This window comes from Grus americana, chromosome 2 (assembly GCF_028858705.1).
Source record: "Grus americana isolate bGruAme1 chromosome 2, bGruAme1.mat, whole genome shotgun sequence".
NCBI lineage: Eukaryota > Metazoa > Chordata > Aves > Gruiformes > Gruidae > Grus > Grus americana.
In genome coordinates this window covers 146,995,572-147,023,294 of record NC_072853.1, presented here as the reverse complement: position 1 = coordinate 147,023,294, position 27,723 = coordinate 146,995,572, and the positions used below count along the sequence as shown (strand labels likewise).

General features: G+C 36.2%; 1 protein-coding gene across 4 annotated transcripts in view; it reads right to left on the bottom strand.

The window, feature by feature from the left end:
* SLC39A12 (solute carrier family 39 member 12) overlaps positions 1 to 27,723 on the bottom strand; it is a 54,299-nt gene that overhangs the window by 23,117 nt on the left and 3,459 nt on the right. For 2 of the 4 annotated variants that reach the window (XR_008575971.1, XM_054817543.1), the window contains exons 4-9: positions 23,951 to 27,673; positions 12,426 to 23,065; positions 10,974 to 11,326; positions 6,808 to 7,089; positions 4,120 to 4,327; positions 1,435 to 1,634 (exon numbers count right to left, since the gene is read on the bottom strand). Coding sequence is in view for 3 of the 4 variants with exons in the window: in XM_054817543.1 (XP_054673518.1) it covers positions 1,435 to 1,634; positions 4,120 to 4,327; positions 6,808 to 7,089; positions 10,974 to 11,243 (960 nt within the window). In the remaining variant the exon portion in view is untranslated. Of the gene's footprint in view, positions 1 to 1,434; positions 1,635 to 4,119; positions 4,328 to 6,807; positions 7,090 to 10,973; positions 11,329 to 12,425; positions 23,066 to 23,950; positions 27,674 to 27,723 lie in introns of those variants that run through there. The other 2 variants (XM_054817541.1, XM_054817542.1) reach the window with 2 other exon arrangements.

Below are 27,723 nucleotides of genomic sequence, written 5' to 3'. Positions count from 1 at the left end.
AGACAAAATTAGCAACACAACACTGAAACAGCCTTCTAATGGAATGATATGTCAAAAAAAAATAGATGCAGCTAGAAAGAAGAATGGAATAAAAAAGAGAAACTGGGAATTAATAAAGGAGAGAAATTTTCTTCTCTCCAGATGTCTCTTTCTGATTTTTTTCATCTATACAGAATATTTGGCTCTCAGTTTGACTCCTTATCATTTGAGTTACAGTCAGTCTCAGAAGTTCAAGAAATTGAAAACTGTGTTTTATAAATTCTTCTATTGCTGCAGAACAATTTTACTTCTTATACAGATAGTATCACTATTGATTTCTGACCTTCACGATTTAAAATTAATATGAAACACATTTAAAATGACCTTCATTTAAAATTATTTTGAGACTTTATTAAATGCCTGATCAGCATAATTGTCTTTTGTGGTCAGCTGGAAAGAAATAAACGTATTGATAGAGTATGCAAACAATTGCAATAAAATTACACAGATAAATATCTATCAGAATGGCATTTAACCAGAATGCCATTTGTCTCAGTTCCACATCATAAAATGACCACACAGCAAAAGTCAATTGCACATCTCTTATTCTCCTAAGTGGAGAAGAAACATTGTCTTTGATTTATCTTAAATTGTAAAGAACTGAAAACAATGGAAACATAATCTTTGAAGTATATATTTCAAATGTATACATCAAAATATATCCAAAGTATATTCTTTGAAGTGTCCTTTTTTCCTAAGGAATGTCTTCCAGCGAAAAGGATGGAAGTCAGTTACCATCTTAATCACCGTAATAAACAAAACGTATTTATTTTCTAATATTAAGGGTAAGGATAAAATCACCTGCAATGAGCCACTGTCGTTCAAACACCTCCAAGAAGATACTGGGTAGTAGATAAAGTTCTATCTTATGGATTCTATACTTTCTAAAGGAGGCTTTGGGACTCCATAGATGGCTACTAAAAGTGATTGGAAATGCCCAATCTTCACTTTACAAAAGCCTTTGATAAGCAACTTAAGTCGAAACCTTATTTTACTTTTTTTCCTTACTACAGAACAACTCTTCTTTCTATAAGGTCACTTAAGGGGCTTTAGAAGCTCTGTGACAAAAAAGGATGAGAAATCTCTAATAAATATGTGAAAATATTGAAGATATGGTAATACAGTCCTCTGTGTCTTGAAGAAACACCTGATTCTGCGTAGCACAAACCATTCTGTTAGCCCCTCCCACCTACTTTAATCACACATTCAAATAAAGTCCTTCCCCGAATTAATATTTAAACAAATATAAATATATAAAAATATAATTCAGTATCTACATGACATTTTGAGATTAATAAATTTTACCTCAGAAATAATGTAGTGTTTGCAAACCAGCTGAACTTTTATCACTGGAATTCTGTGACCAATACTATAATAACAGAAAAGCAAATTAACCTGATCCCAATCTGTGTTCCTTTCACGATCTTCAAAATAACCTTTCAGATAGCCTCCTTTTGTGTGGTTTCCTTTGACTGGAATATTTCTGGTTCCAGTATCTCCTGCCATACTGTGACGTCTTCTTTTGTGACTGTGGAATTGTCCATTTACAGTGCAGGTCTTTGTGGCTGTAAGCATGTTTAGGAGTTGTTCTAGTTCTAGTAATTCATTAGAAAATGGATATGTTACCATAGGAAAACACGCATTTAAAAAGATAAAACCAAAAGTAATTGTTAAAATTTTGTTAGTTTTAACATTAATCCAACTCCTCATTTTAATACATTTTTCTCTCCTCAGTTTGGTGCTGTAGGTAATTTCCGCTTGACATCTCTAGAAGTTCAAAATACCTATAAACTCAGCCTTTCCTTCTTTACAGTACCACACTCAGATGTTTTGCTTATGGCTATCTCAGAGGAAAACAAATGTGACTGAAAGGCAATTCATCTTCCACTTAATCATCAGGCTCTGCCAAAGTTATCTACAAATTACTGCTAAATAGCTTCATCATTCTTCAAATTTTCCTGTGCAAATGGAACACCATGCTAAGACATCATCACTAGGTGTTCAGATACTCCAGAAAGACCAGGAAGACAGATACTTTAGAGGTTGTCCTGAAGGCCATCTTCAGGATGCTATGCTGCTCTTTGCACTTTGAAGCGGAACACCAGGCAGTGGATTTTCTCCCTCCTTTGGTTAAGTTGCTAACCTGGAAGCATGCCTGTTTACAGCGCTGAAGTAGGAAGGAGGGAGCCAGGACCCCTAATCCAAACCTGAGACAATGCAGGGATGTATCCCATGACACAACTCGAGTGCAATGTGTGTGCCTGCTGATGAAATGCTTGGTTATATGAGCGGGCATGTTCTATCCTATCTTATTTATCATCTTCCTTCATCCCTGCATTTTCAAGATGAAGCCATAGTGATAGTTTCTGTAAACCTCAGTTTGTCCATTGGAAACAAAGGCAGTCCACAAATTAATTTCAAAGGAATTTAGATCAATGAGATTGAGAATGTTTCCATGAGGTAATCCTTTATTTTTTTTAATGTTGTTATGCAGAAAAAGCAAATGGTATAATTTTAATGGCAAATCTTGCAAAAAGGCTTGTGATAAGATATTTGTCTACTTTCTTTGTTTTGAGCAAACATGTCTGAATGGAGCTGAAGCTAGATTTGTTTTCTAAATGTAGTCAACTCTAATGGTTTTTTGTTTTTTTTTTTTTTTTTTTGCATGCTGCCAGTTCCTGGCTCTTTCCTTCAGTTACTATTAAGAATTTAAAAAAAAATAATTAAAGGGGCAATTTAATTAGCTTAGGCTTAAAATATACTTATACTGTAAGAAACTGGTTAAGAATATTTTTTTTTTGTTTCTCTGAATGACGCTTTAACTCCAGCAAGCATAAAGTCTTGCCATTGTCTTCACTGGGGCCTGGATTTCACCATATGTCGCTCGTTAGTAGCACTGTGCCCAGATGGCTCCATCCATTCTTGTGGGTCAATGATTTTAGAAGATCTGGCTTGGCAATTTTAAAGGAAGGTTTTTGTTGCAAAATCAGTTTATGAGAGTACAGTCTAGTAGTTCAAGTTAAGGGCTGAGGATTTTGTTCGTTTTTACTATCATTTACTTCTGTGATTCAACGTACCTTTGTGTAACCTAAGAGTGGTAAAAATGTTTTTACCTATGCTTAATTCAACTTTTTAAGCTGTTTTAAACCATACCTAATGTAACTTTTTAAAAGTGAAAAGTTTGTAAAGCGTTGCTTTTAGCAGTTACCACAAACAAGGAAAAGTAGATGTCTTATAATAACCTCCTAAATCCATAGCAGGCCTCTGAGTTGATGGTTTAGCTTCTTAAACTGCTAAGCATGCAGAATCTTTTACAGAACTCAATAGCAGCTGCTGAGAGCTCAACATTTGTGTTTTCTTTTTCATTATTATTATTTTTGGACCACTTAGAACTTTCTATACTTCTATTTATTTATGCTTAAGTGGCATTTCTGATAAGTCTAGCAAGAGAGCTCCTGAAGAAAATCAACTTTGTATATTCCAGACTCACTGACTGGGTACTAAGATGAGAAGGTGGGTAGGGAAGCACAAACCATAAAGATGTTTTCGGGTACATTAGGCAGATATCAGAGAGCATTTGGACAAGACAGGGGCCTGTGTCTATTTAATCTCTTCTGGGGGTATGTCTACACTGAAGCGTGAGTGACTGAGGTGTCTAATCTGGCTACCGTACATGACTCATCCCATCTACCCCTAAATGAGCCTTGCAATTTGTCGAGATCTGCATAAAGAAGCAATGCTAACGAGGCCCCAGCGAACTCTGCCCTCACAGCTAGATTGCCACTCTCAGAGCTCTCTTGGGTAGTTCAGACAGTCCTGAGCAATTAAGTCATAAATTAATGTGACAGTACACATTTAATAATCACAGTAACCATTTGTTTTATACCTCTCACAGAATGATTAAAATAACAAGTGTATTTTCCAACCTTATTTTTAGATTTAGAAAAGACTATTTAACAGCTCTAAAATGAAATGGCATTTAAATCTAAAATGAAGTGCAAAAAGTCCTTCAGGCATTTAAAGATAGTTTACATCAAATATGTGTTGCAAAAGGCAACTAGAGACAAATAAATAGCTTACCTGTCACTTGGAGCTCAGTGGTACTGTTTAGAGAATTGAAAATATATTTTATAAAGAATTCCGGGGAGGGCAAACTTGCTTTCCCCATACAGACTCCTTGGAGAGCCAGAGTAATGATTAAAGCAGCCAGGCGTGGAAGAGTGTTTTCATCAGCACCATCTCTGTCCATTATATCAGCATTTTTCTCCAGAGTACTCACATCAACACACTGAAATCAGGAGAAAACAGCTTGAAGACAGCCCTGGTCACCTCCATTTAAATAATCAGAGTGACAGGAGAAGAAACTGGAGAGAACACTTTCACAGACAGCCAGGGTAGAAAAAATACAGAGATTAAAGCTCTAATTGACAGTAGGACAGCAAATGTAAAGCAGAGGATGTTTTCAGGAGAACAGGCATAGAATAAAGAAGCCTGAAATTCTACTCAGTGTCTGATGGTGAAGAAGTATAGTTCTTCATTCAGGTTATCTTTGCTTAGTGTGATTTTCATGCTGTTTCTATTATTCCTGTGTCCTCCTCAATTGCATCTACATCTACTTCCAGAAAGCAACAGAAAAAGGAGGAATTTTTGTTAAGGCACAAGAAATTGACTCAAATAATACAGACTTTAATTCTTTATCGCAAACTTCAGGAAGAATTCTCTTAATGTTTTTAGCGGCCCTACTATTAAAGGGAATCAATAATTTGTTACTGGGCAGTTATCTGGGGACAATATGAGAAGATACAATTCTGCAGATAAAGGGTGACTTCCCTGCTGGGTGACCAAACAGGAGCAGTAAACAGTCGTGCACACCCATGCGTGTGGATGTGCGCAGGTCTGAAGTGAGGGAGCAGTGTACAGCTCGCTCAGTTACCTGGACACTTAGCCCTGTTTTCTCCCATTTCTGCCTTTCTTGTTTATTTTCACTGCAAACAGTTGGGGTTTGGGAGGAAAAAAAAAAAAAATTGGCAAAAATTATTTAAGTTCATTTGTCTCTAACCCATATTAACTGAATTGAAAAGTCAACTAGACGAGCCAGTACAGTAATAATTTATTTTACACATACTTGTCTCTTTATATATATGCCTGAAACACTGCAGAGAGGAGGCTAGCATTTCTTTTCCTGTCTATCCATTACACATTTACATTTCCACAACCCGAAATTTCACCTCTCATTTAAAATAATATATTAGCTTCTATGACTGAGAAGAGGATATTTTCTGTGAACCCAAAACATATGAAGAGCCACTAAAAATGCTATTCTATTACTCCCCTGTATCACTGGCCCTTTTCCATAACGCAAGTGTTACGATTCTAAGCATGAGATAGCCTATAACGTTTTGTGCACCTTTCATAAAAAACCCTATTTTCCCTCATGTCGATGAGCGGCGAAGTCTCAGTCACTGAGCAGGCTTGACAACTGATTATACTGCCAGCATAAACAAACAGACTACACAGTAAAGCACTTTATGGATTGTTATTCTATCTTGACATGCCAAATACCCACCGATGCCTCTTTACAGTTGCCCAGATACCATTGGAGTTCTTGGAAATCGGCACGTTCACCAGGACTCAGAACCAAAAGTACTGGTCAATGAATAATTTATGATGGGAAACGATTGCACAAAGAACACAGAAAGAGGAACTGGAGGCCCTCAGCTTTCTGCTGCACAGCCAGCATCTTCTGTTTGTGTAGGAAACTCTACTATAGTATGGTGTAAATTAAAATCTAATGAAATGAAAAAGAAAAGGGCAAATCCAAACTTTGCAATAAACCAAATTTAATTGTATATTATGAATAGATCTAAGGGGCTTTTCACAGCAAGTCAACCTGCACTTTAGGAGTTATCTGATCTGGCAAAAAATGTATTGCCTATTACAAGGAAAACAGTTTTTCTTTAGATTGTGAACTTCAGAAGATTATTCTATTATTTTATAAGCCCTACTTGAGATAAGGAATAATAAACAGTGGTGAGAAAACTCGCTGCATGTTTCCTGACTTAAAATGAATGTTTTCAGCTGAATATACTCAATATGCTTTTATTTTAACTTTAAATTTAAGTTTATCTGTATCAGTCTTTCTGCAAGGCATATTCGTGCTGGTAGATAATTAGTCACAAATGTATGTGTCCCAACTGGAAGAAGCCATCATACCTTTGGGCAGATTCTTTATTCCACCCTGCTTTGGATGGACATGGAAATGCAGGGCCTGGCAAGGATCTCATCACAGCAAAATGACTCATCATTTCCACTGTACAGCCAGATCAGTTTTGGACCTGTTCTGCGTTATACCATTTAAATACAATCACTGTTAGTATATCTACACTAATAAATACAAGAGATGAGAAAGTCCTTGAAGCCAAGCGCAACATCTCACATCTACACAGCTATGCTCTTTTCTGTCTGCCCTAAGCAGCACAACTGCATCTAAATTATCTATTGGGAATGGTTCCTAACATGCACTGTCTCCCCAGCCATGTCTCAGTGGACTCTGTGGAAGTGCTAGGTAGCACATGCCAAAAACAAATCAGGGAGAAGGCTAGTATTAAACAGCACGTACAAAAAAAGACCAATGTTCAGCCTATGCTCTCACACTGTTATTTACCAGCTTTCTGGAGGACCGTGATACTAACACAATGTCTGAACTAGCTTAAAGGCATTATATCAGTAGGAAATATGAAGTTATTTTTTTATATATATTTTCTTTACCTGGGTTTCAGAAGTTTTAAAATGTTGCCGTACTGCAGCCAAAATATCTTCAGTTTCATTCCGTGAAAAATAATAACAGTCTTCATCATGTCTTAAACTGAGCATACTCTGTAGGTAAAATTTATAATCCTTATTATCCAAGCTGAGGTCTGAAGAACACACATTTCTGTGATGAAGAATGTAGTAGAGGAGAATAAGAGAAATTCTCTCAAATACTTCTTCGCTGAGATGGTCTTCCAAATCTCCACCAGCTATTAGTAACAAAGCATCTGGTTCAAGGCACTGTGAAAAAATAAAAATAAATGAAAATTCAACTCAAGTAACACATTGCAAGTCATCTGCAAATACAGTTAGAGAGGAGAACAGGAGAATTGAACTCTCATATTTAAGGGATCGAACCTAAGCCTACACAGATGCAGGCTGATGGAATGGCAGGAGGAGGGTGCAGGTAATTCATTGCAGTTCTATGGCTGCAAAATCACACTGTGGTTTTTTCCAGAGACCCTTCTGGTTTTAAGAAATGTCAAGTATCCAAGGGATTTAAGATTTACTACAACAAAGGACTAACTCTGATCCATCATTGTAGAGAATTGAAAGTCTTCCACTGGCTTCAACAGATTTTATTTCTGGTTATAAATATATTAGGTAAGGGCTAGAACTACTCATATTTTTACCTGTGCATTCTATATGCATATCTGGACTGTAGTTAATTCAGGGTGTGTAAACAGAAGTTATATCATGTTCAATGCACTGTTAAGAGACTTAATTAATCCTGAAATCATACAGCTATTTCTATTTTTTTCTCAATGAATTCTGTTAACAGGAACAATTTGGTCCAGCACAGAGAACTAGCACAAGGTCTCAACACCATTTAGTCCTCCAAATGCATTTCAAGAGAGACTGAAATGATATACTCTGAAATGATATACTCACCCTGTGCAGGCTTTCTATCTGAGCACAGACTTTTATATATATATATATATATAAATATATATATAAAAACACCTCATTTTTTCTTGATACAAAGACACTTTCCAGAAACGTCTGCCAGCTCAAGCCAAAGTTAGTCTTTAAAATTAGACCAGAAGACTAACAGAGCTCTATGCCTGGCTATGGGAAATAAGATACCAAATTCCAGAATAAAGTGTCTTTCTTGAAGAGATTCTGTAGCTATTGTCATTCGTTGTGCAGCTGGTTTTTTCCAACTAGTTCCTTTCCAAGCATGTTACAAGTGTGTCAGCTAATCTCAACTATTATGGTAGAGCAGTCAGACTTCAGAGAAGAAACTACAACACATGAAGGTACCATGGGAGGATCAAAACTGCACTCTAATAAATTCATTAATCCAGACAGAACCTAATTTGTCAGACTAAATTGTTGTGGCTACAAGCACGATGTGTTGGTTGGTGTGGCTCACCTTGTATGTTAGTTCATTTTCCTACACAGAAGCTGAGTAGAATCAAACACACATTGTTCCAATGTTCCTTGAAGGAATTGAGAGAGCTGCTACTTTTTAATAGAAATAATTCTAACAAAAATTGTCACAAATACTAAATCTAAAAAAAAGGGAATGGTGAATGCAAATTGCCCAATTAAATATTTATACTCATAAATAAACTAGATTGCAGTATGATCAATCCACTGTCCCCTGCCCATACTGTCTATCAAGATCTATCATTCTAACTTTTTTAAATGCATATCTTTGGGCTCGGAGGAATATAGCTATTCTGTTTTCTGTCCCAAAAGACCTCAAGTTAGTCAACCAGCCTTTTCAAACACTCAGTAGTGATACAATAAACATACTGCATGTAGTGGAAGATTTTCAAAGACCTCTATAACATTTAAAAACCCAGTGAAGATAAATTGTAATCAGTGAGGCTGTTATTTGCGCTTGCAAGAAAGATGACTGAAAAGGAAATTGCTAATTAGAAGGAAGCAGGTGTGTTGTAAAAGACGCAGCTACTCCATACTATATGGGTAGTCCATAGAGAGTGACCCTTAAGGAGATATCAAGAGGATATAAGTTGGTTCTTCACTGGTTATTTTGCTGTTACTATCATCTGCATGGCCTTGGTTTAAAAATGCTTATTTGCTATGAAAAAGAGGCCAACTTTGAACCTGGGCACTGAATCCTGGGTTTCTTTTGCTTAAGAGGCCAGAAGTTAGAAAAAAATCATCTTACCACTGCAAGAAATATATGACTCTTGTGTGCTTAGGAGATAAAGTGTCAGAGGCCATTCAATAGCTGCCAGCCCCTGCCTAAAGAGTCCTGCGGCCCCTATGTAACAACAAACCAAAAAAAGGTCTAAAGAAAGTGTTAAACTGTACTGCTTTTAAATACTCATTGGAGACATCATTAAAAATGAAAACAAAAAAAATCTGAAAACAAAGTCATGTGGTATGACCAGAATCCTGGATTTAGAAGAGAAAGTTGAGTCTGAAATCAATTATTTATTCCCAACAATTATGGGAAAGAAAATGCCAAGCTAAAGTGGGGCATTCTGTTTCAAATTTTGATGATCTTGAAGTGTGCTTCTCACACAGTTTTTGCTATTTTGGTTTACCAAATCTTGTTAAATCATCTTAGAAGAATTGTGCCATGTGGGCTGCATGTGACTGAAGATGATGTCTCCCTCATCAATTTTCTATGGACAACTGGGTTCACGTGGCACCAGCAATGCAGGATGTGTGCAGTGTTACTGACACAACACAGAGAAGTGCTGGAAATTGTGAAAGTCCTCAAATTCTTCCCATAGGAAATTTCCAAGATGAAGCCTAAACAGAGTGGAAGTCCTGACCGAAGTAAGCCCCGGCCAGGTTTCACTTAGATTTCTTCCATCCAAGGGCACAGTGGCATGCTCTCCACCAATAATCACAAATACAGGGAAAAATACGGCAACCCAGAGAAGCAAAACAAAGACGGAGAACGAGAAGGCCTAGACCTCTGTTTTGTGAAGTCTAGGAGGACTCTATACCCATTACTGTTTAATAGATTCTCAGCTTTTGATCTGGGTCCATATCTGGTACATATCCATTGCCCATATGTGCAAAGAGAGAAACTGCACAGTCTCCTTCATAAAAATTACCCATTTAGGGAATAACAGGCACCTACATTATTTATGCATGAAATTTCATATTGGAGCTCATATGAAAAATGGGAGCATTTGCAGAAAGGGCCAATTAAGTGAGTAGTTGTCTACTGCACAGTGGAAAAAGGTCTCTGTTTCACTGGCTTGGCAGATTGCCAAGAATAGTATATTGTGAAAGCATTCACCTTTATGACCATCCTCCTAATTCTGATATAAAGTGACGCTCTGCTGTATGTAGGTCACTGAACAATGCCAGAGCTAGAGTAACGTTAATCAAAGCCAAGACCAACCAAGCCCTTTGTGGTCCCTTTCAGCTAAGTTGCTCACTGTCTCCATCCTACCACAATCTACGATCTTATTACACTTGTTCCTTTTTTTGTCTAAACCGGGAATCAGTCCTGAAAATATTCTCAACTCAACCAGACACCAAACCTTCTGTGAAGCTGTACTCTGGACTATTTCCAGGTTCAATTTGGATTTGTAGATTCATTGTTCTGCCTTTGATTTTCCTTAACCTGACCTGCTTACCAAAATCCTCCCCTAAATCTTGCAATTGAAAAACAAGAAAAAAAGAAAATAAAAAGTGGCGCTTTCAATGAAGTGGCACATAAATCTGAGACAATACTGTCTGAGTTTTATTTTTATGAACTAAAATCCAGAACAAAAAAAAAAGTGGCAGAACTGTTCCTCAATTTTTACCTATGTCTTTCCACAGTGGAAATCCTCTGTGTCCCAAATTCAAGCTCATGCTTTTATAGTTAGATCAGGGTAAAGAAAAAAAATCTTTGTTGGAAAATAAACACATGACAACTTTTAAAGGAAAATTATTAGTGTTATGCAACTAAAGCATGGAATTTTTAAGGAATGCCAGTCATGTTTGGAATATGTCTTCATGAGCTCAAACAATAAATATTAATAATTCAGAATGAAACAATTAAAGCAGGGACAACTTTTTGCTGCAATGAGAAGCCCTTTACACTTTTAGGTTTTGTTTTCAGGAGAGTATCACTCTAATAAATAATTTTAGAACTCACTGACGATCCTGTAAAGATATCCCTCATTAATTGAAGCACTAACCAGATTACAATCCTCTTGCATGCCATAAATCCGCTGTGGGCACTCAGCTCTCTCCAGTAACATTTTGACCAGTTCTCGTGAGTGGTTCATGTGGAGCTCAGTGTTGTCAGCTGAAAGAACGCGTAAAACTTCCATCAGATAGCCTCGGCTGGGAGCATAGCTGCCATCCTGCCCATGCTCTTCCCCAGGCTGTCCTTCAGCAATGAGCACGCTGAATATGAAAGCAGAACATACCACCCCAAGAGCTGGAGGCTTGGTCAGAAAACACATCTCCTCTTCCTGCAGTGCGTGAGCTGCACTGAATGTTGGATTGTTGTTTGCACTTCACAGCTTAAACTTGAAACCTGAGGAATCTGAATGGTAAAGGGGAAGAAAACCCCAACCCTTTAATTAGTGTGAATGCAATATGTTTGAAAGGATTTATTAATTGGTCGGCTAAGCTGATTTGCAGTGACAAGCTGTTTTTGAACAACAGGGAGCCTGTAAGGGCTTTACAGCCCAGAACAGCAGGAAACTAAGACAACCATGGCCTTAAAACTTCTGTAGAATTACCAACAAGAGGTTGCCCTTCCCTCCTCATAAAAGTAAAGTGTATGGTTTTCATTTCAGTGTTATGTTATTGCATTCACTAAAAATCCTCTTCAGTAAGAAAAGGAAAATACCATAGCTTTCACTTTCATTCCATTATGAAACAGGGTTTTAGTAGCAAAAATAGTTGTAAAATAAAGATTACTAGTCTAATTCTGATACAAATGTGCAGTAATTATGTTACTCGGCAATGATATAGAGCAGGTTTTATTTTCAAAACACTTTACCAACGTTACCAAACTCCAGCTATACAACACAAAACAAGAATGAACAGGATGTACTTACAAATTAGTGATATTTTATGATCAGATGAAAGAGTTACAAAACTGAGGTCATAATTTCATTCATAGAACTCAGTGAATAAACAAGACAAACACCCCAGAAGCAACGAGTTTAACTTGTTAACTCTCTATGCAAAAGACATTTTGTACCGCAAATCTGTGTTGTCACTATCCTTCCTAATACACCATCGCCTTTGCTTGAACACTAATGTATCTCCGTATCAAAGCACAAAAAACATAAAAGAGTTTCACTTCTGTTTTTCATTTGATTGATAGGCAGATGCTGGGCAGTGACATACATTTTCAGATGATAATGCACGTGTTAAACAGTCACACATAAGTTCAGCTTCTTTTAACTGCAATATGATACGTGTGTGTCTTATTTTAAAGGAAACTCTGCTAAAAAAGTATTTAAAATGAAACAAGAACCGCTGAATCAAAACTGGCATTCACTCAGCTAAAGATTAGTATGTTTTTAGATGTTAGGAAATCTTTTGGTGTTTAGAGATATTTTACTGTTAGCAGTTAGGAACACGTATCATTGTTACAAGGATGCACTTATTTCTAAACATTATTATCTTACCTTCTGAAGGGAAAAAGAATGCTTGTGTATCTAGCTTTGCGGCCTTCTGAATCCTCAGAAGTATTTAGCTGCTGGAAGTCCAATGTTTTTAAAATTCCTTGATGGTGCTCTGGAAGCTGGAGAGGATTAGTTTATTGCTGCCTTGAAAAGTTTTCAGTTGCTATGGAGAGAGCTGCTCTTAAGGTAACAATGGAGGTGGATAGGAATTAGTACATATTCTTCTTGGCAAGTTCTAGGCCTCACGTTATTGAATGTATTTCACATATTTTAGTAGTTATCATTTTATGTAAACAGTCTCTATTTCAGCAGTGCAAGATGTATAAAATCTACTGAAGAATATATTTCATTACGATGGATAATACATGCAAGCACTCTAACTGTTCTCTGCATTACTACCTTATGTGAGCAATTTTACAAAAAACCCCGAATTTCTTTTTTTTCATCAAAACACTACTTCTTTGTGCAAATATGAGAACTGAATAGAAACAGAAATTTTTTCAAGCGCATCCATAGAAAAATGATATTTTTGGGGGGAAACACTGTCCATAGAGAACAGGCTCTTTCATCCCCACCTATTCTGTGCCACATTTGCACCAACTGAAAAAGCTGGGATAGCTCAGACTGCGGTGAAAAAAAATTCTTCCACTCAGATTTTCTAGGGGGATGCTGTTACGAAGTCAACATGAACATCACCGTGCCATTACAATATCATTGCACTGGAAGTTAATGAAAACTGTCACGACTGACAGATTTCCACAGTGACAGGTACACCAGCCATATCATTCTCCCACCTTCCAAAACTTCACTGTATTAGCATCTGAGTTGGATCAACAAATCCCGTGAAGCAGTAAGCCTGTAGTAATAGAAACATCATAATTTTCCTTAGAGCTAGATTGACAAAATCTTGGGTTCTAAAATGCTGGTGATGTTTCCTACAAGGTGGTGAGCTCAAAGGGAACAGCCTTGCTTTAGTAAGGCTGAGAACTGGCAACCGATACTGACGATAAAAAAAAGATAATTAACTGAATACACCAGCTTGAGTGAAGTGCAAAATGTAAATAAATGGTCTCAAAAATACAAAGTGCAAGTACATGCAAGTATGTACAAACTCTTGGGTGATGAAGGCTAAGCATTTAAAAAAATCAGTCCTATTATTAGGACTCAAGTACGCAAAAACCCCAACTCTCAGATTTGTGCCAAAATACCTTTTATTTTACTTCATAAATTACAGAAGATATTTATCAAACTAACATTGCCAAATATGCAACGTTATGCAAAGAAGAATTATAGGAATTTTCATTTCAAAAATTTATTTTTATATGAATGACTGAAAAGCAGAAACACATGATAATACGCATGTCCTCTAACTTTCACATAATTTTCTCTGTGAAACAAAGCTAACTACCTCCAGATTTGTTCCACTAATAAAAATAATTCCTCAGATAATGAAAGAATAGCTTCCAGCATTTAATTCTGGGATTTGCTCAATCTCCAAACAAACACAGAATAGGTTTATCTATATATAATTCGGTGTTATGTATATGATTACAAATTGAAACTAAGAATTCATTCTAACCGATTAATGTGTACAAACACAGGGTGAATTGTTTCAATTTGTTGAGAGAAACTAACATTTAAAACCACACTTGATGATTTATAACTGTTGAAAGCTGCTGTGAGAAGATTTACATTATACTGGCTATATCTTACATTAATATGTATATTACAGAGTGATAGTAACAAAAGGAAACATTTAGTGTATTACAAAGCAACAGGTAATAATTGGTACAGGGCACTATGGCTGATTTCAAAGGAGAATTCACTTCCCTTCTTAAGACTAAGCGTTGCAAACCGCCTCTGGCTTGTAAACGAGTTGCTCAGTGGTGGCAAAGTCACTGATGGGAACTCAAGTCTCAACCTCTGCTTTTACCCCTGACACCAGAGCGTTACCTGTGCTTTCAGTCATGCCGCTGCCATCAAAGAATTTTTCTGTCTACAAAGCACTTGGATTACTATTTTTGAAGTAACTGCTAGCAAGAATTGCTAAGTCCTTTTTTCAAACACTTCTGTAGTAGCATTATTCCCCTCCTACCCATCCTGATGCTGTGCCAACTGATAACATGGGACAGTGATAGTACCAGAGCTGGGTAGTTAGATGCTTGTTAGAAGCTTGCTGAGATACTCAGACAGAAACCAACCAACCAACCAAACCTGCTACAGTTTCATGTCTTAAAACCTCCCGAAGCACCTATCACTATTATTGTTCTCTCATGTGTTACAAGTCTGCCATTTTGGCTCAAATTCGATTCCCTGTCTGTTGACGATTTTTAATAAAGGAGCAAAAAAAGTCCATGCACAATGCTCCTAATCCAGTGACTCCCTGCTTACTGAAGAATGATAATATGCATGGAAGAAAGACCCCTCACAGGAACTGGAGAACTGGGGTAATTCAAACTGAAGTAGTTTACCATGCTAACGTGACGACAGACTGTGTATAGCAAAACCAGAGGCATGATGAACTTCCTGATGAAATAAGCAAATGGGTTTTAATTTTTTTTATTCCATTCTACACTTAGTTAAAGAACTTGGCACGATCAAGCAAGGATCTGAGCTCAAGAATTTGTGGAGATAATCAATCATTTTTAATCAGTTTGAAGAGTTACCATGGAGGGATACTTGCAAGAGAGTAAACGATTGCTGACAGGCATACGTACATCTCCCAGGAAAATAAGTAACAGAAGAAATTAAATAAAAAGTAGAGTGATAAAAATGGGAACTTCTCAAAACTCTTATTTTCATTTAATGATTGGATTCATGATCTCAGACAACTGCATATCAAACTTTCTCCACAGACAAATGCAATCTTTTATGACGTAGAATGCTCATATAGTAGTATCCTAACTTCCATTCTCAGTGAATAGGAGCGAAGGCGATTTCCAAATGGCATAACCAGACACAGAACATGATAAGCACATGCAGCAAGCCCTCTTCAGTTACAGGATTTTTATTTATTTGTTTGATTTTAATTTTAAGTGAACCAGCAAGACTTACTGCAGCTTATCTTGTTGTTTCTCCCACCTACGTACCTGCTGTGAGAACAAAAGCAAGTTGCCCGCTCACAAATACCATGAATAACTGCACTCTGCAATTTGCTGGTTTTCAAAGGATCGGTGAATCAATTACCCAGGAATAGGAAAACTCTTTAGAAAACTCACTCTGAGATGACAAGGACATTCCTATGAGCTCTACCAACCTGACAAATGGCTTAATTTCATTTCTACAGCAGAATGGGAGAGGATGTAGGCATCATTTTAGTAGGAACCCTGCTGAACTTCACATCTTAGTGAAAAATGTAACTATATAACTCTTATTCCTTAAATACTGTATAACTTGTTTTGATGGACCAAGCAAATGCAGCATTTGTCCTTTTACTAATCGCAGCAATTACGGCAAATAGAAGGGAATCCTGCGGTACTGCAGATTTCCTCCATGTTATTAATGTGACGTGTGCACATTGCTATAATTACAGCCATAGGCAGCATATTGACATATGAAAGGACTACATTTTGCATGTAATTTGTGTAGAATTTCAATATATAAAGCATCTTTGCCAATGAATTAATGCCAGGGTGCTGTAATAAAAAATGTCAGTGTTCTAAAATTACCACAGTCTATTCAGCTTCACTGGCCTCACATGTCACTCCCAACAATATCACATATATTAAGACTGTCAATGAATTAAAATAAATGAATGCTGTTGAAATTGTCTGAGTTACACATATTAACGTAGAGTTATATATATTAATATATGTCTCTGGAATAAGCTTCGTATTAGTTCAGGATTGCGAAATTCACCTGTTAGCAGAAAGTTTCCTAAGGGCTGGAAATCTGGTTACATTAAAACAGAACAGAAAGAACTCATGCATTACTTCCATTTTAGGACAGCAAAGGCTCTTATGTTTTGAGAAATGTACCTTCGCAAGAGCCTTCTCACATATTACAGAATTAATCTGTGACATTTATTGTCCTGAGATATTCCTGGCATGAAAGCTTATATGGGTTGAAAAAAAATATTCAGTTATATGGAAAATGTGATCTAAAACCTCATTAATTGCTCCTATCTTACTACATACTTCTCCCTCACACCACCTCTCCATTGCTGACTATCTGGCTGTGTTTCCAAAAAATAATTGGGATGTAGGGTAACCATCAAGACTATTCAACAATAACATTAATTATAATCAAGAACTTAGTCACAGTAGGAGATACGAGTATCTTGGGCAAGAAAAAGAGGGGGCTTCAGAAGGATGTATATGTTGTTGCTCATTTTTAAGTTAAAAAACATATGGGGAAAAAATGCTCTTGTGTTCATCCTTAGGAACGCTGGCAGCCTAGCTTTACTGAAGGTATTTAAACAGTAAAGTGTAGCTACTAGGCCATCAAGTCAGCTTCAGTTATGTTACTTCCTTTTACACTAAATAGATGCATAAATCAGTTACTACGCTCTTCACTGCCTATTGTTTGGTTATGTCCCGGAGAGGTACCAGGCTGTATTATGTATATTGTCTGTTTGCTCCTTTAGGTTCCCAAAGACACTGGGCTCAAAAAACATGAGCTACTTTTACTAACAATGTCTCCTCCAGGCCAAAGCATATACAGTCCAATTACATATGTTAAACTATAAATTTAAATATCCCAAATGAAATATTATGTAGTATTACACCACAGAACACCAAGTAATATTTTAATGGAAAAAAATAAGATTTTAAATTGAAAAATAATCTTTTGACAGTTACGCTATTCACCTTGCAGGAAACGGACTTACGTATCGCATGTCACTTCTTCGGTCATTGACTTCTGACCCCAGCATATTGGAATGTTCCTTTCCTGTTGGATAGTCATCATCTTATGCTTGAAAACCACTCAGAAGTTCCTTTATGTAATTTGTCTTACCTCATAAAATATTTATAAATCAGTTTTACTATCACAGAAATTAAGATAAGTGTTTACTCACATTACTTTTTGGTTTTTTTCAAACTATGGCTCAGTGTTCAGCTGTTCTAAAGAAATTCTCCTCACAATAGGGAAGAGTCATTGCAAGTGAACACCATGGCAATTGTTGCCTGAGACAAGACTGATGTTTCTCAAGACCTTCTAGTCTACCTAAAACCAAAGGAAAAATATAAATTTCTGAGTCATGAATACAAGCCAGGGTGAGGGAAGGGAAGACAGTTTCTTTCACTCTTTGTCTTGAATTCAGGAAGTTTGTAGGTGGCACCAACACTAACAATAGCTTATGGAATAGCTGAGTGATTAGATGGGCTTCAAGTAACAGATGTTGAAGCAATAAAGGTGAAAAGAAAAAAGGAAAATCCTAGAATGGAAGGACAATGAAAGAAACAGTATTGATAGAAAACAATTAAATTTAACCAGATACAAACTTCATCACATTACAGTGAACTTAGTTTCCAACTTTATTAAAACTACTGACCAACTAGTGCCTCCCCCATGTAACCCAGCATTATATCCACTGTTGGAAGGTTTGGTAAGAAGAGCAGTGAGAGGGAAGTTTGTAAGAAGAAATAAATAAGAAATAAGAAATGAGAAATGCTCATACTTTATGAAAGACAGTTTTTTACTTTTAAAAGTTGTTTATCTGTATATAACCATACATAACCTAAATACCAGTATTCAAAATGAATGCACATATGTAACCCTTAGCTTATAAAATAAATGTTTGCTTTTTCCTAGCCTATGAGAATACACCCAGAAAACACAAAATCAGCAACTATTTTAACTTCACAAATGTGGTTTAAGCTAATACACCATATATTCTTGTAGCATTTTTCTATCCAACTTAGGAACAATTCTTATTTTCTCATGAAGAGGACACACTGTTCATTTTGCTCAGTGTTGGCCACAGGATTCTTTGTATCAGTGGTTCCTGGAACAAAATTTCTGTATTTTAATAATACTTCAGTGAATTTAGCATCTGTTTGCCATTGTTTGTGTGGTTTGTGTTGTTTAGTTGTGGAAGAAAAAAAGTGTGGGTTCAGTATTATACTAAGAAGCACCAGAATAACTCACCATACTGAGGTGAGATATTGGTATCTTCATTAGTTTCTTTTCCTGTAAATGAATATTCAAAGCAGTTTATGAAGTGTATAGGAGATCTTCTCATGATGGGTAACAATAGTGCTCATCTATATAAGCAGTTTATTATGTCTGCATGTTCTCTGTACACAAATGTATATACAAGTAGTATGAAACAAATCCAAAGAATATGAAAGAACAATAAAAAAACCCAGGTCTAATTCAATTCACCCAGAAACAATGGCTTATTTTTAGCTATAAACATTTATTTTTCATAAAAGTAGAAATTAACAAAATATAGAACTAGTCCTTTCTGGTTGTGCAGATGCCTTGAATAAATGACAATATTGAAAATATTGAAATACTGGATGTTGAAAATATTGAACATATTGAAAATAAAAACAATATAGATGTAGCTTAAAAGAAAAATTTTAATTTAACATGCAATGATATTATATCAAAACACTTGGCAGTAGAAACACTTTCTCAGATTTTTTTCAATCTCTTTTATTGTACTAAGACTGTTTCTAGGTAAGTAAATATTTGTACTTGTTCTGGCAAATTCTGGCAAAAAAGCTGAAAGCTACTAAAAATATATACATAATCAGCCAAGTCTGAAATTGAAGTTTGCTCCAATCCAGAACAAAGGTACAGAGTAGACAGGCTAATTATAAAGACAGTTTTAATTGTCACTAGACTGCTGGTTCTTAAGAACTAAAAAGCTGTTAATGTAATGTCCTTCAACTTTTACGTTAACAGCACTGGCATAACCAGGGCTTCATCTCATTCTCAATTTTTTTTTTTCTGGTTTCTACTTGTTATATCTAGTTATACAAAATGCTTGTTGACCATACTTGTAAATTATATAGATGGTATCAGTCATATCAATGCGAACACAATGGAGTACTGTTGACTCAGAAGGCAGATTTCAAGCATGGACCTTGGACTCCTTCTTTGCTAATCATCTCAGAAACCTCAGCTCATTGCTTGAACACTTTCTGCCTTGTCCAGAAAATGAATGAAGCTACAGTACAGGTGCCCACAATTAAGGCTATTCTTGTATCACAGAGAATAATGGAGAGCTCATTTCACTAACTAGTGAAGACACACGAAGGGATCCTATTCATGATGACAATGAGTTAGAATAAATAAATAAATAATGTTAATGCAGATACATTTTGGAACTAATACAGAACGCTGGGTTTCAGGGCTGAAGTGCATCTCTCTCTGGTACCGGAAGAGAACTTTCTCTAAAGCAGCTGCTAGTGGGATAGGTATCACACCAGCGGGCCCCAAGCATGGAAAGCATTATAATACTCAGCTGCAAGTGATCAAGCACAAGTCTTTGTAACAACATCACCCATTGTGATGTTGGTTGGTATTTTAAGCTTTAATTACTGATTTTCAACTGTTACCACCCAGATAATCTATGACTAATCAGTACCTGTAATCTCCCACACACTCTTCCAAGAACCCCTTGCCTGAATTTTCTGTTTCGTTCTAATTATAACCTCCTATATAGGAAAGAGTAACAGTCTGTATTAAAGTTGTCTTTTCATCAAGACATGAAGATTTAAAGTAAATAACCCTTCCAATTTTTGAACATTTGTGCCCACAAACTACAAGTTTATCTTGAAGATGCTCCATACTGTGCAACTTCCACTCTCGACTTACTGAAACCTAAGCCATATCTGAAAAAACCCACTCTTTGAAAACATGTTTTACTGAAAACGTCTTTTAGAAAACTCAAGATAAGCTAGAAGTTTCCCTCATATAGTTCTAATTAGAAATTACTTCTTCCTTAGTTTTGCATATATAACTTCTATTCAGTTACATGGAAGGATTTCAACCTGTGTCTTCCATTTCACAGTTTTTAAGGACAGAAGGGATCATTTAGGATCATCACTCAGTTTTGCATTAAAGCAGGACAAAAAACTATACCCAGTGTGTTTGCACTCTAAGGTATATTTATGTACAAAATTCAGCCCTTATCAAAAGTTTAATTTGAGGATCTAAGTCATCATCAGGAAAATTGTTTCACAGCTTTGTTATCCTCACCTTTAACATGTATGTGTTTTACTTCCAGTGTGGATATGTTTAGCTTCAGGTACTATGTTTTTTCACTAAACATCCAATACAGAAAAAAAACCTGTTACCAACATAAGCATATGCCAACATTTTTTGGATAAAGTAAGGACATTAATTTTACATCTCATAAGAAGACATATCTCCAAGGTGTTGACTCATATATTTTTTTCTGAGTATTATCACAAGTTTTCCATGTGTCTTACTGGTGCTTAGAATTTGTACACATTACTCCAGTGATGGTTTACACTGACGTCGTCTATAAAGGAAATAGAATTTCCTACTTAGTACATCTCAGCCTTTGTATCTAAAACTGTGTTCACAGTCTCACCCACAGGACTACATTGGGCACTCACTATCAGCTAATTATCCACCATGTTATCAGGTCAGTGTTCCAGGACACCATCCCTCACCCTGTCAATGTGACTCCAACTTTTTTTTTTTTTTTTTTAGTTTGGGACCCTTTCTTAGATTGCTAAAATTCAGACTGTTCAATGAATGCCTCTTCTGCTCTCCTAGAGTACAATGTTTCCACCATTTTTCTGGTGGAATTTCCACCTTCTCTATAAATTTTGGCCTTAGTAGTTTCTATTTTTTCTTTTTAGTGCTGAGGGAAATTTGATCAAAACCACCCTCCTGAAAGCCTATACTCCTATTTTACAGTGACAACTGGCTTTCAAGTCCTAATGTATTTATTAACTTGCCATTCATGATTCATTTAATTGGGTCAATATTGCTTTATGGGATCCCATCTAGTAATTTTTTTTTTCTTTAATTGCAGTCATTCAGGAATTAGGTGAAAGCTTCATGGAAGCCTGGGCTTCTGCACTGTTAACTCTGTCAGACAAGTTTATAGTCTTATGGAAAACCCATCACAGTTGGTTTGTCCAGATCTGTTTCCCATATAATCATATTGATTATATTAGCTGTGCTACTGTCTTTTAACTCTTCACTGGCTGCATTGTACCGCGCCTTTCCCTGCTGTTGGCTAGGATTAATGTCTAGTGAGATGGCCTATAGATACCCAGCCATCCTGGTTACCCTTTGTAAAATATTGGAGCCATTTAAGCTTTTCTTCTATTCTTGAAATTTCACCACAGTCCAAGATGTGGTTTTTTTTAAAATAAACATGTTTTTTAAAACAAACATTAATGGTTCACAATGCTCTGTGACCAATGCTTCCAGCTAACTATATGCTGTCCTGTCCAGCAGATGTGAAAACATTTAACTGAAATAATTGCTTGGTTATGACAGAGTAGAAAGTATCTTTATATCAGAATAAGGCACTACACGTACTATTTCTTTCCAAAGCTAGAATCTTGATATACTTATATGAACTTACACATACATACACTTTCAAACGCTCTTATCTAGACCTTACACGAGGGCTAGAATTTACTGTGGTTTTGATAGTTATTACTGAATACTTTGGTTTCATACTGATTACTTTGGTTTTGATATACTATTAAATATTTCTTTGTCATTAAGCTTAGTATCTAACAGCCTTTTGTTTTTAATACTTGTGCTTTTTTTTTTTTCCATAAATGTTGACTCTGTCTACATACTTGTTCTCATTGCCATCAGCCTTTTTTTTTTCCTTTTTATTTTATACATTATTTGATGGCATATTTATATTGCTGTCCTGGTTTTGGCTTGCTCTATATAGAAATACAATTGGAAGAAGAGGGCACACAGTACAAGTTAATACATGATGTTCAGAAAATTGATAAAGCAAAATACATGATTTTTGACAAAAATTTTTGTTACGATTTTTAAACATTACTTTTTAAGACAAATTTGCCTTCTGTAATGACTGCTGAATTTGTGCTATTTCTGTTTAATAGGATTTTCTTAGTCACCAGTAATAATTCTCATTTTACTTTTAAAAACCTCCACTCATCCATTTTTGCTCATCATTATTTTCAGCTTTAAGGAAAGAGTCTTTTTAAAGTATCAGCTGTGTATATTTTGTTTAGAACTATTCATATATACGTACACCTATATTAAATCAAGAAATGAACAGATGCCTGTAGGCATCAACTTTTAGTTCAGTGACCAATCCAGCTCCATCAGTCACAGTGGCCTTTAATTTGGAATTAGGCTATACAGATTTTGGTGAAAGAGTCGGTGGTAATTATAATTTTAGAAAATTCTGAAATGCTAACTTCAAAGCACTGTGCTAGACAGAATATGCTCAGCTTAAAGCTAACAAAAAGACTAAAAGGATGTAAAAAGAATAAGAGTTAGAAATCCACCCAAGTAACCGTACATTATGTCTTAAAAAGCAAATCAGCAATCTGCAGCATAGCAACAGTTTGGTACCTATGGTTCCTCTGTAGAGATTTTTCAAGCCTTTCTCTCTACTGAACAAATTCCTTCAACAGTACAGAAAGAACCACAGTCTTTTAGCTGCTTCTTCGCTCCTCATGTCTCATCTGTACAGATGAGGCCAAGAAAAACATCTGTAACAAAAAAAAAAAATTAAAAAAAATCAAGAGATTTAAATCATATTTATGAGGCAAATTCTTATTTGCTCCAGTACCAGTAACTATTCAGGTAGTCCTGAATGCTAACTCACTGCTGAGAGCAGCCCATGGTAACTCTCTGCTGAGCAAGCGCTTGTACTTTGAGCAGCTGAGCAAGCTCTCATGCGTGCTGGGGATTTATACTGAAGTGCTCAATGTGAGCAGCTCATCAACACCAGAGGCAGAAACTTTTCTGGAACTAAGGGTCTGCTACAAGCAAATTGTCTGCTTAGTATGATACTAACCAAGCCCAGTGCAGCTCTGCTCTTGCTGTGGTTATTGCTCCCACGCTGCCTTCTATGCAATTGGAAATAGACTTTGAGATATGCAAGAATCCTAATTCCCCTTTTCCCCACTGCCCTTTTTAAACAGACATATACACACACACACACACGAGTTTGGAAAATCATAAATACAAAGTGTAATCTTAGTTTTCACAATTTACTTAGATGAAGTTAAAGTATTTATTAACAATTAGATACACTTGCATACACTTAACAACATTCAACCCGCAGCCCAGTGTGAGGTTCCAAGTAGCCAAGTAGAGCAGGTCAATGGCTGGCGCTCAGAAGCTGGAAAAAGAAAGCCGAAGTGGATTAGTATGCAGAGCGTTAGTGCATTGAGGTCATTTTTAAAATCAGCTCTCTACAAATGGGTTTGTGGGGGTTTTAACTGGAATTTTATTTCAAAAATTCTTTTTTGCAGAAATCCTGCAAAGAACTCAAGAGGAAGCTGAGGCAAATTTATATAAGAGGAAGAAAAGGAAGATTCTTCATAAACCAGGGGCAAAGTGAAAAAAGGGAAGTGTAAGTCTGTATGTACCTTCAGATGAAAGTCTGGAGAAAGGATACATCCGAAGTACTGGATTTCCTCCCCATCTTCTGAGTGATGACTCACTGCATTGTTTCTATGCCTCCTTTTGAGTGACACGGAACTCTTCTACAAGCAAATCTTGTCAATCAAAGGCAATAAATGACACAGGCGCACTGACTGTCTGCACACTGTGCTAACTGGGTACGTATTAACTCCAGTTTGCTCTCTCACTGCAGAAAAAAATCTGATATACACCTGCCAAAGACTATCTTTATCATCATTTTGAAAGAGAGAAGTATATCCACATGAGAGAGGGAAAAATGCACCCTGCTCCCTTTTGGCATGTTCCTTTATATTATCTCTTCTTTAACACATCTATAAAGCTGAATTAAATCTTTCTGAATGCAAATGTGTAGCTGTATGTTGATTAACCAATTCTTTAAAAAACTACAAACTGTACAGTAAAGCTGACACCCTTAACCTGCCTGCAGTTCTTTGGTCTTTGATCCAAATGTTTTCCGTAAAAGCTAATACAAGAGTTCCACAGAAACTTTTTAACATATGCATGAAGCCCACTAATTCTCTTTCACCTATGTTTTTTTTTAAAAAAAACAACTTTCCTACCTTTATTATACATACATGAGCATAGTCTTAATTATTTACCTTTTCTCTTTATTTTATTTTCATTTTTTCCCTCATTTAAAGAGGGTTTGTTTTGCGTTTTTTCAGTGTGATCTCCTGAGGAAGCGAGGCTTAAACAGCCAGGATCTGTGTGTGTAGCCAGGACTGACCTTATCTAAATTTGGTGTATGTGGAAGTCTCTATCTGGGCAAGTCACCCTAGGCTCCCTGTATAGTCATTAGAGAGAAAGGCATTATAAGAGACAGTTTGTCTGGCCTATTCTAGAATAAATTTTTGGATGAGAGGAATTGCCGTCTAGCCTCTGTGATTATATTTATGATAACTTCCTTGACAGCTAAGAGAGCCTGGAGAGATTGTCTTTCTTGTAGACATTTGTACTATTAACCACATTTTGCTGGTTAAATCCCTCCTCATCTCTGTATGAATTCCGCCAATCCTTCCACTACAGTAAGTCTTTAACAATTTTGCCACTTTCAAATATATTCTTGCAAGTTCTGTGCAAAACACAGGGTAGAAGGAGCATTCTACAGGTATTTACATGCAGGAAAGCTGCAGACATAAGAGTCAGCTATAGACATGAAAGAAACTGTAAGAGAAATGTTACAAATGCCCTAAACCATCTTATTCAAAACAAAGAATCCAAAGAAAAGATGCAAAGCCATTTGACACAACCAATCTTCATTACATCTGCTACTTGTTTAATTTATAAAGGCTTTCCAATAATTTTTATACTCATGAAAAAGAATTCACTGATTGAGGGGCAGTATAACAGGATATTGACCACTAGAATGTAATGAAGCAATCCCTAATAAAATGCATCTGTGGAACTAGCAATTTATGATCTCAGGAAAAATATGTCTATTTTCTAATCCAGAACCAGATTTTATTTCATTTGTTCAAAGAAAAAGAGAAAAGTTAATAGAGTAGGAGGTTCAGTGACCTTTCTATGAAGTGAAAACCACAGTAATTCTAGCCCTGAATTTGGAAACCACGTATGAGAATAATTTTCTCTTATTAATCAAAATAAATGCCGACATGAAGATCAAGAAAACTGAAATCAAAGATTTAACCCTGGTTTTACTGAAGAGTTTTTGGTTTTACTGGTTGAGCTACATTATATTAAAGACGATAAAAGTAGACTCACTGTAATCATCTACTTGAGACGCCATTTTACCACTGCTGCCCTCTGCTGTATGGAACAGTTTCCAAGTGTCTGTATTTCATATTAAACTGGTGAATGATTAGTTTTCGAGATAGATATTCAAGTGCATATGCCAGATTGCTTTTGTTTATTCCTTTAACTTTCAATGAAGTTTATTTGGCAACAGAGGAATGTGAATTTTTCAGTATGACTTAAAATTACCAAAGCAAATAAATGATTATAAAAGATGATATATGATACATAGAAGAAATGTATTCTCAAATTTGTTTTGTAAAGTAGAATGACTTACTTCAAGAAATATTTTGACTCAGTTAAACATGCTGCAATATCCATGTCATTAATGTTAATGTCTTGTTAAATGTCATCTCTCAATGAACATTATAAATGAGGAGGCAGTAAGAACAGAAGAAAATCCAACATGAACAGTCTATGAATTCATATCCTTCTCTCAGTACAGTTTGTCTCCAATATTTCTCTCTTTTTCTTTTTTTTTTTTAATCCATCCATCCATCTGTCCATCTCAGGAGAAAATGCTATTCTTAGATGCCATACTCCCAACTATAATAAACCTATTATCTGAGAAGATGTACCTGCACTGCAGGGTAGCCTTATTATATTATCATGAAGTAATAAACCTTTGCAAGGGACCCTCAAATGGGTACACATCAAACTACCTATGTATTTAGCTAATGAAAGGCATAGACAACTATGTGCTGCTTGTCACAGAATCTCAACAGGACCCAAAAAACATAGCTTTGGCTTATCAGTAATTTAGCCATAATTCACAAACATGAGACAGTTTTTGAATAAATTCTCTTTCTTCCCATGGATTTTCTGATGAATTAATGGTTTTGTTGAAAACCCTGCAAAAGTCCATGGCTTTAGTGAATTTTATTCTGTTTAATAAAGCTCAGTATTTTTCATTACTTTTTGACTGCATCAAACCACAAGGCAAACCTTATGAAGAGGAGGATGGGAAATGAAATTAAACAAATAATCAAAAAGATACCCAGAGCAGAGGATCATAAGGGCTAAGAAATGCCCCACTGGCTCTGAGCAATGTTTTACCGTGCTCAGCATTCTGTTGCAACAACAGAAAGTGCTATTTAGACAGTGCATGCAAGCCGTCTGTAGTCTGTTCTGCTCACAGCCCCAGCACATGTAGTCAGTAGAATTAGCTGTTTCAAAGTACACCCATGACTGTTGCCTTTAGTATATGCTTATAAACCTGTTTTCCACAAATTCACCTGAACTCTTTTTGCACTGCCTGCTTTCATAAGATTCTGTGCTACAAATCTGCAGAAATTCACTACCCACTGTGTAAAGGAGCATTTTCTTTCATCCCTTTTAAACCAATCTCCTACTAGTTTCAATTAGTGTACTGTAAAATTTGATCAATAAAGGTTATATATCCATTTTATCCACAACCTTCATGATTTTGTAACCATCACCAATATCTCTCATCAGCTTTCTCCAGTCCAGATTTAAGTATTTTCCTTCTAGTTTCTCTCTCATAAAGCAGTTGCTCTAGACCTAAATCATTTTACTTGCCTTTGTACCTGTTTTAACCCCATGTCCCTCCCAAGATGTGGAGACCCTAACTTCAGACAATACTCAAGATGTGGGTAGTAGACCACACTCTTGCATGGCTGAAATTCAACGTACCTTCTGTTGTTTTGTCGGGGGTTTTTGTTTGGTTGGGTTTTGCGGGTTTTTTTCAGAACTAGCAGAACCCTTCCCTTTTCTTATGTATTTCTGAGCAAGTACTGGTAGCAGGCATTTGATTTAGTTACCTACCTTAATATAACACCGCTCCTGGAATCATTATACTGTTTTGTAGGTCATCTTAACTTTGGTATTGATGCATAAATGTAGTAATCTGCAACAGTTTTCACCCTTCTCCCACACGTTCTGTAAGGTGCTTGTCTCTACAAATCAACACAAGGAAAATGTGTTCTGAGTTGGAGGGTGGTAGATA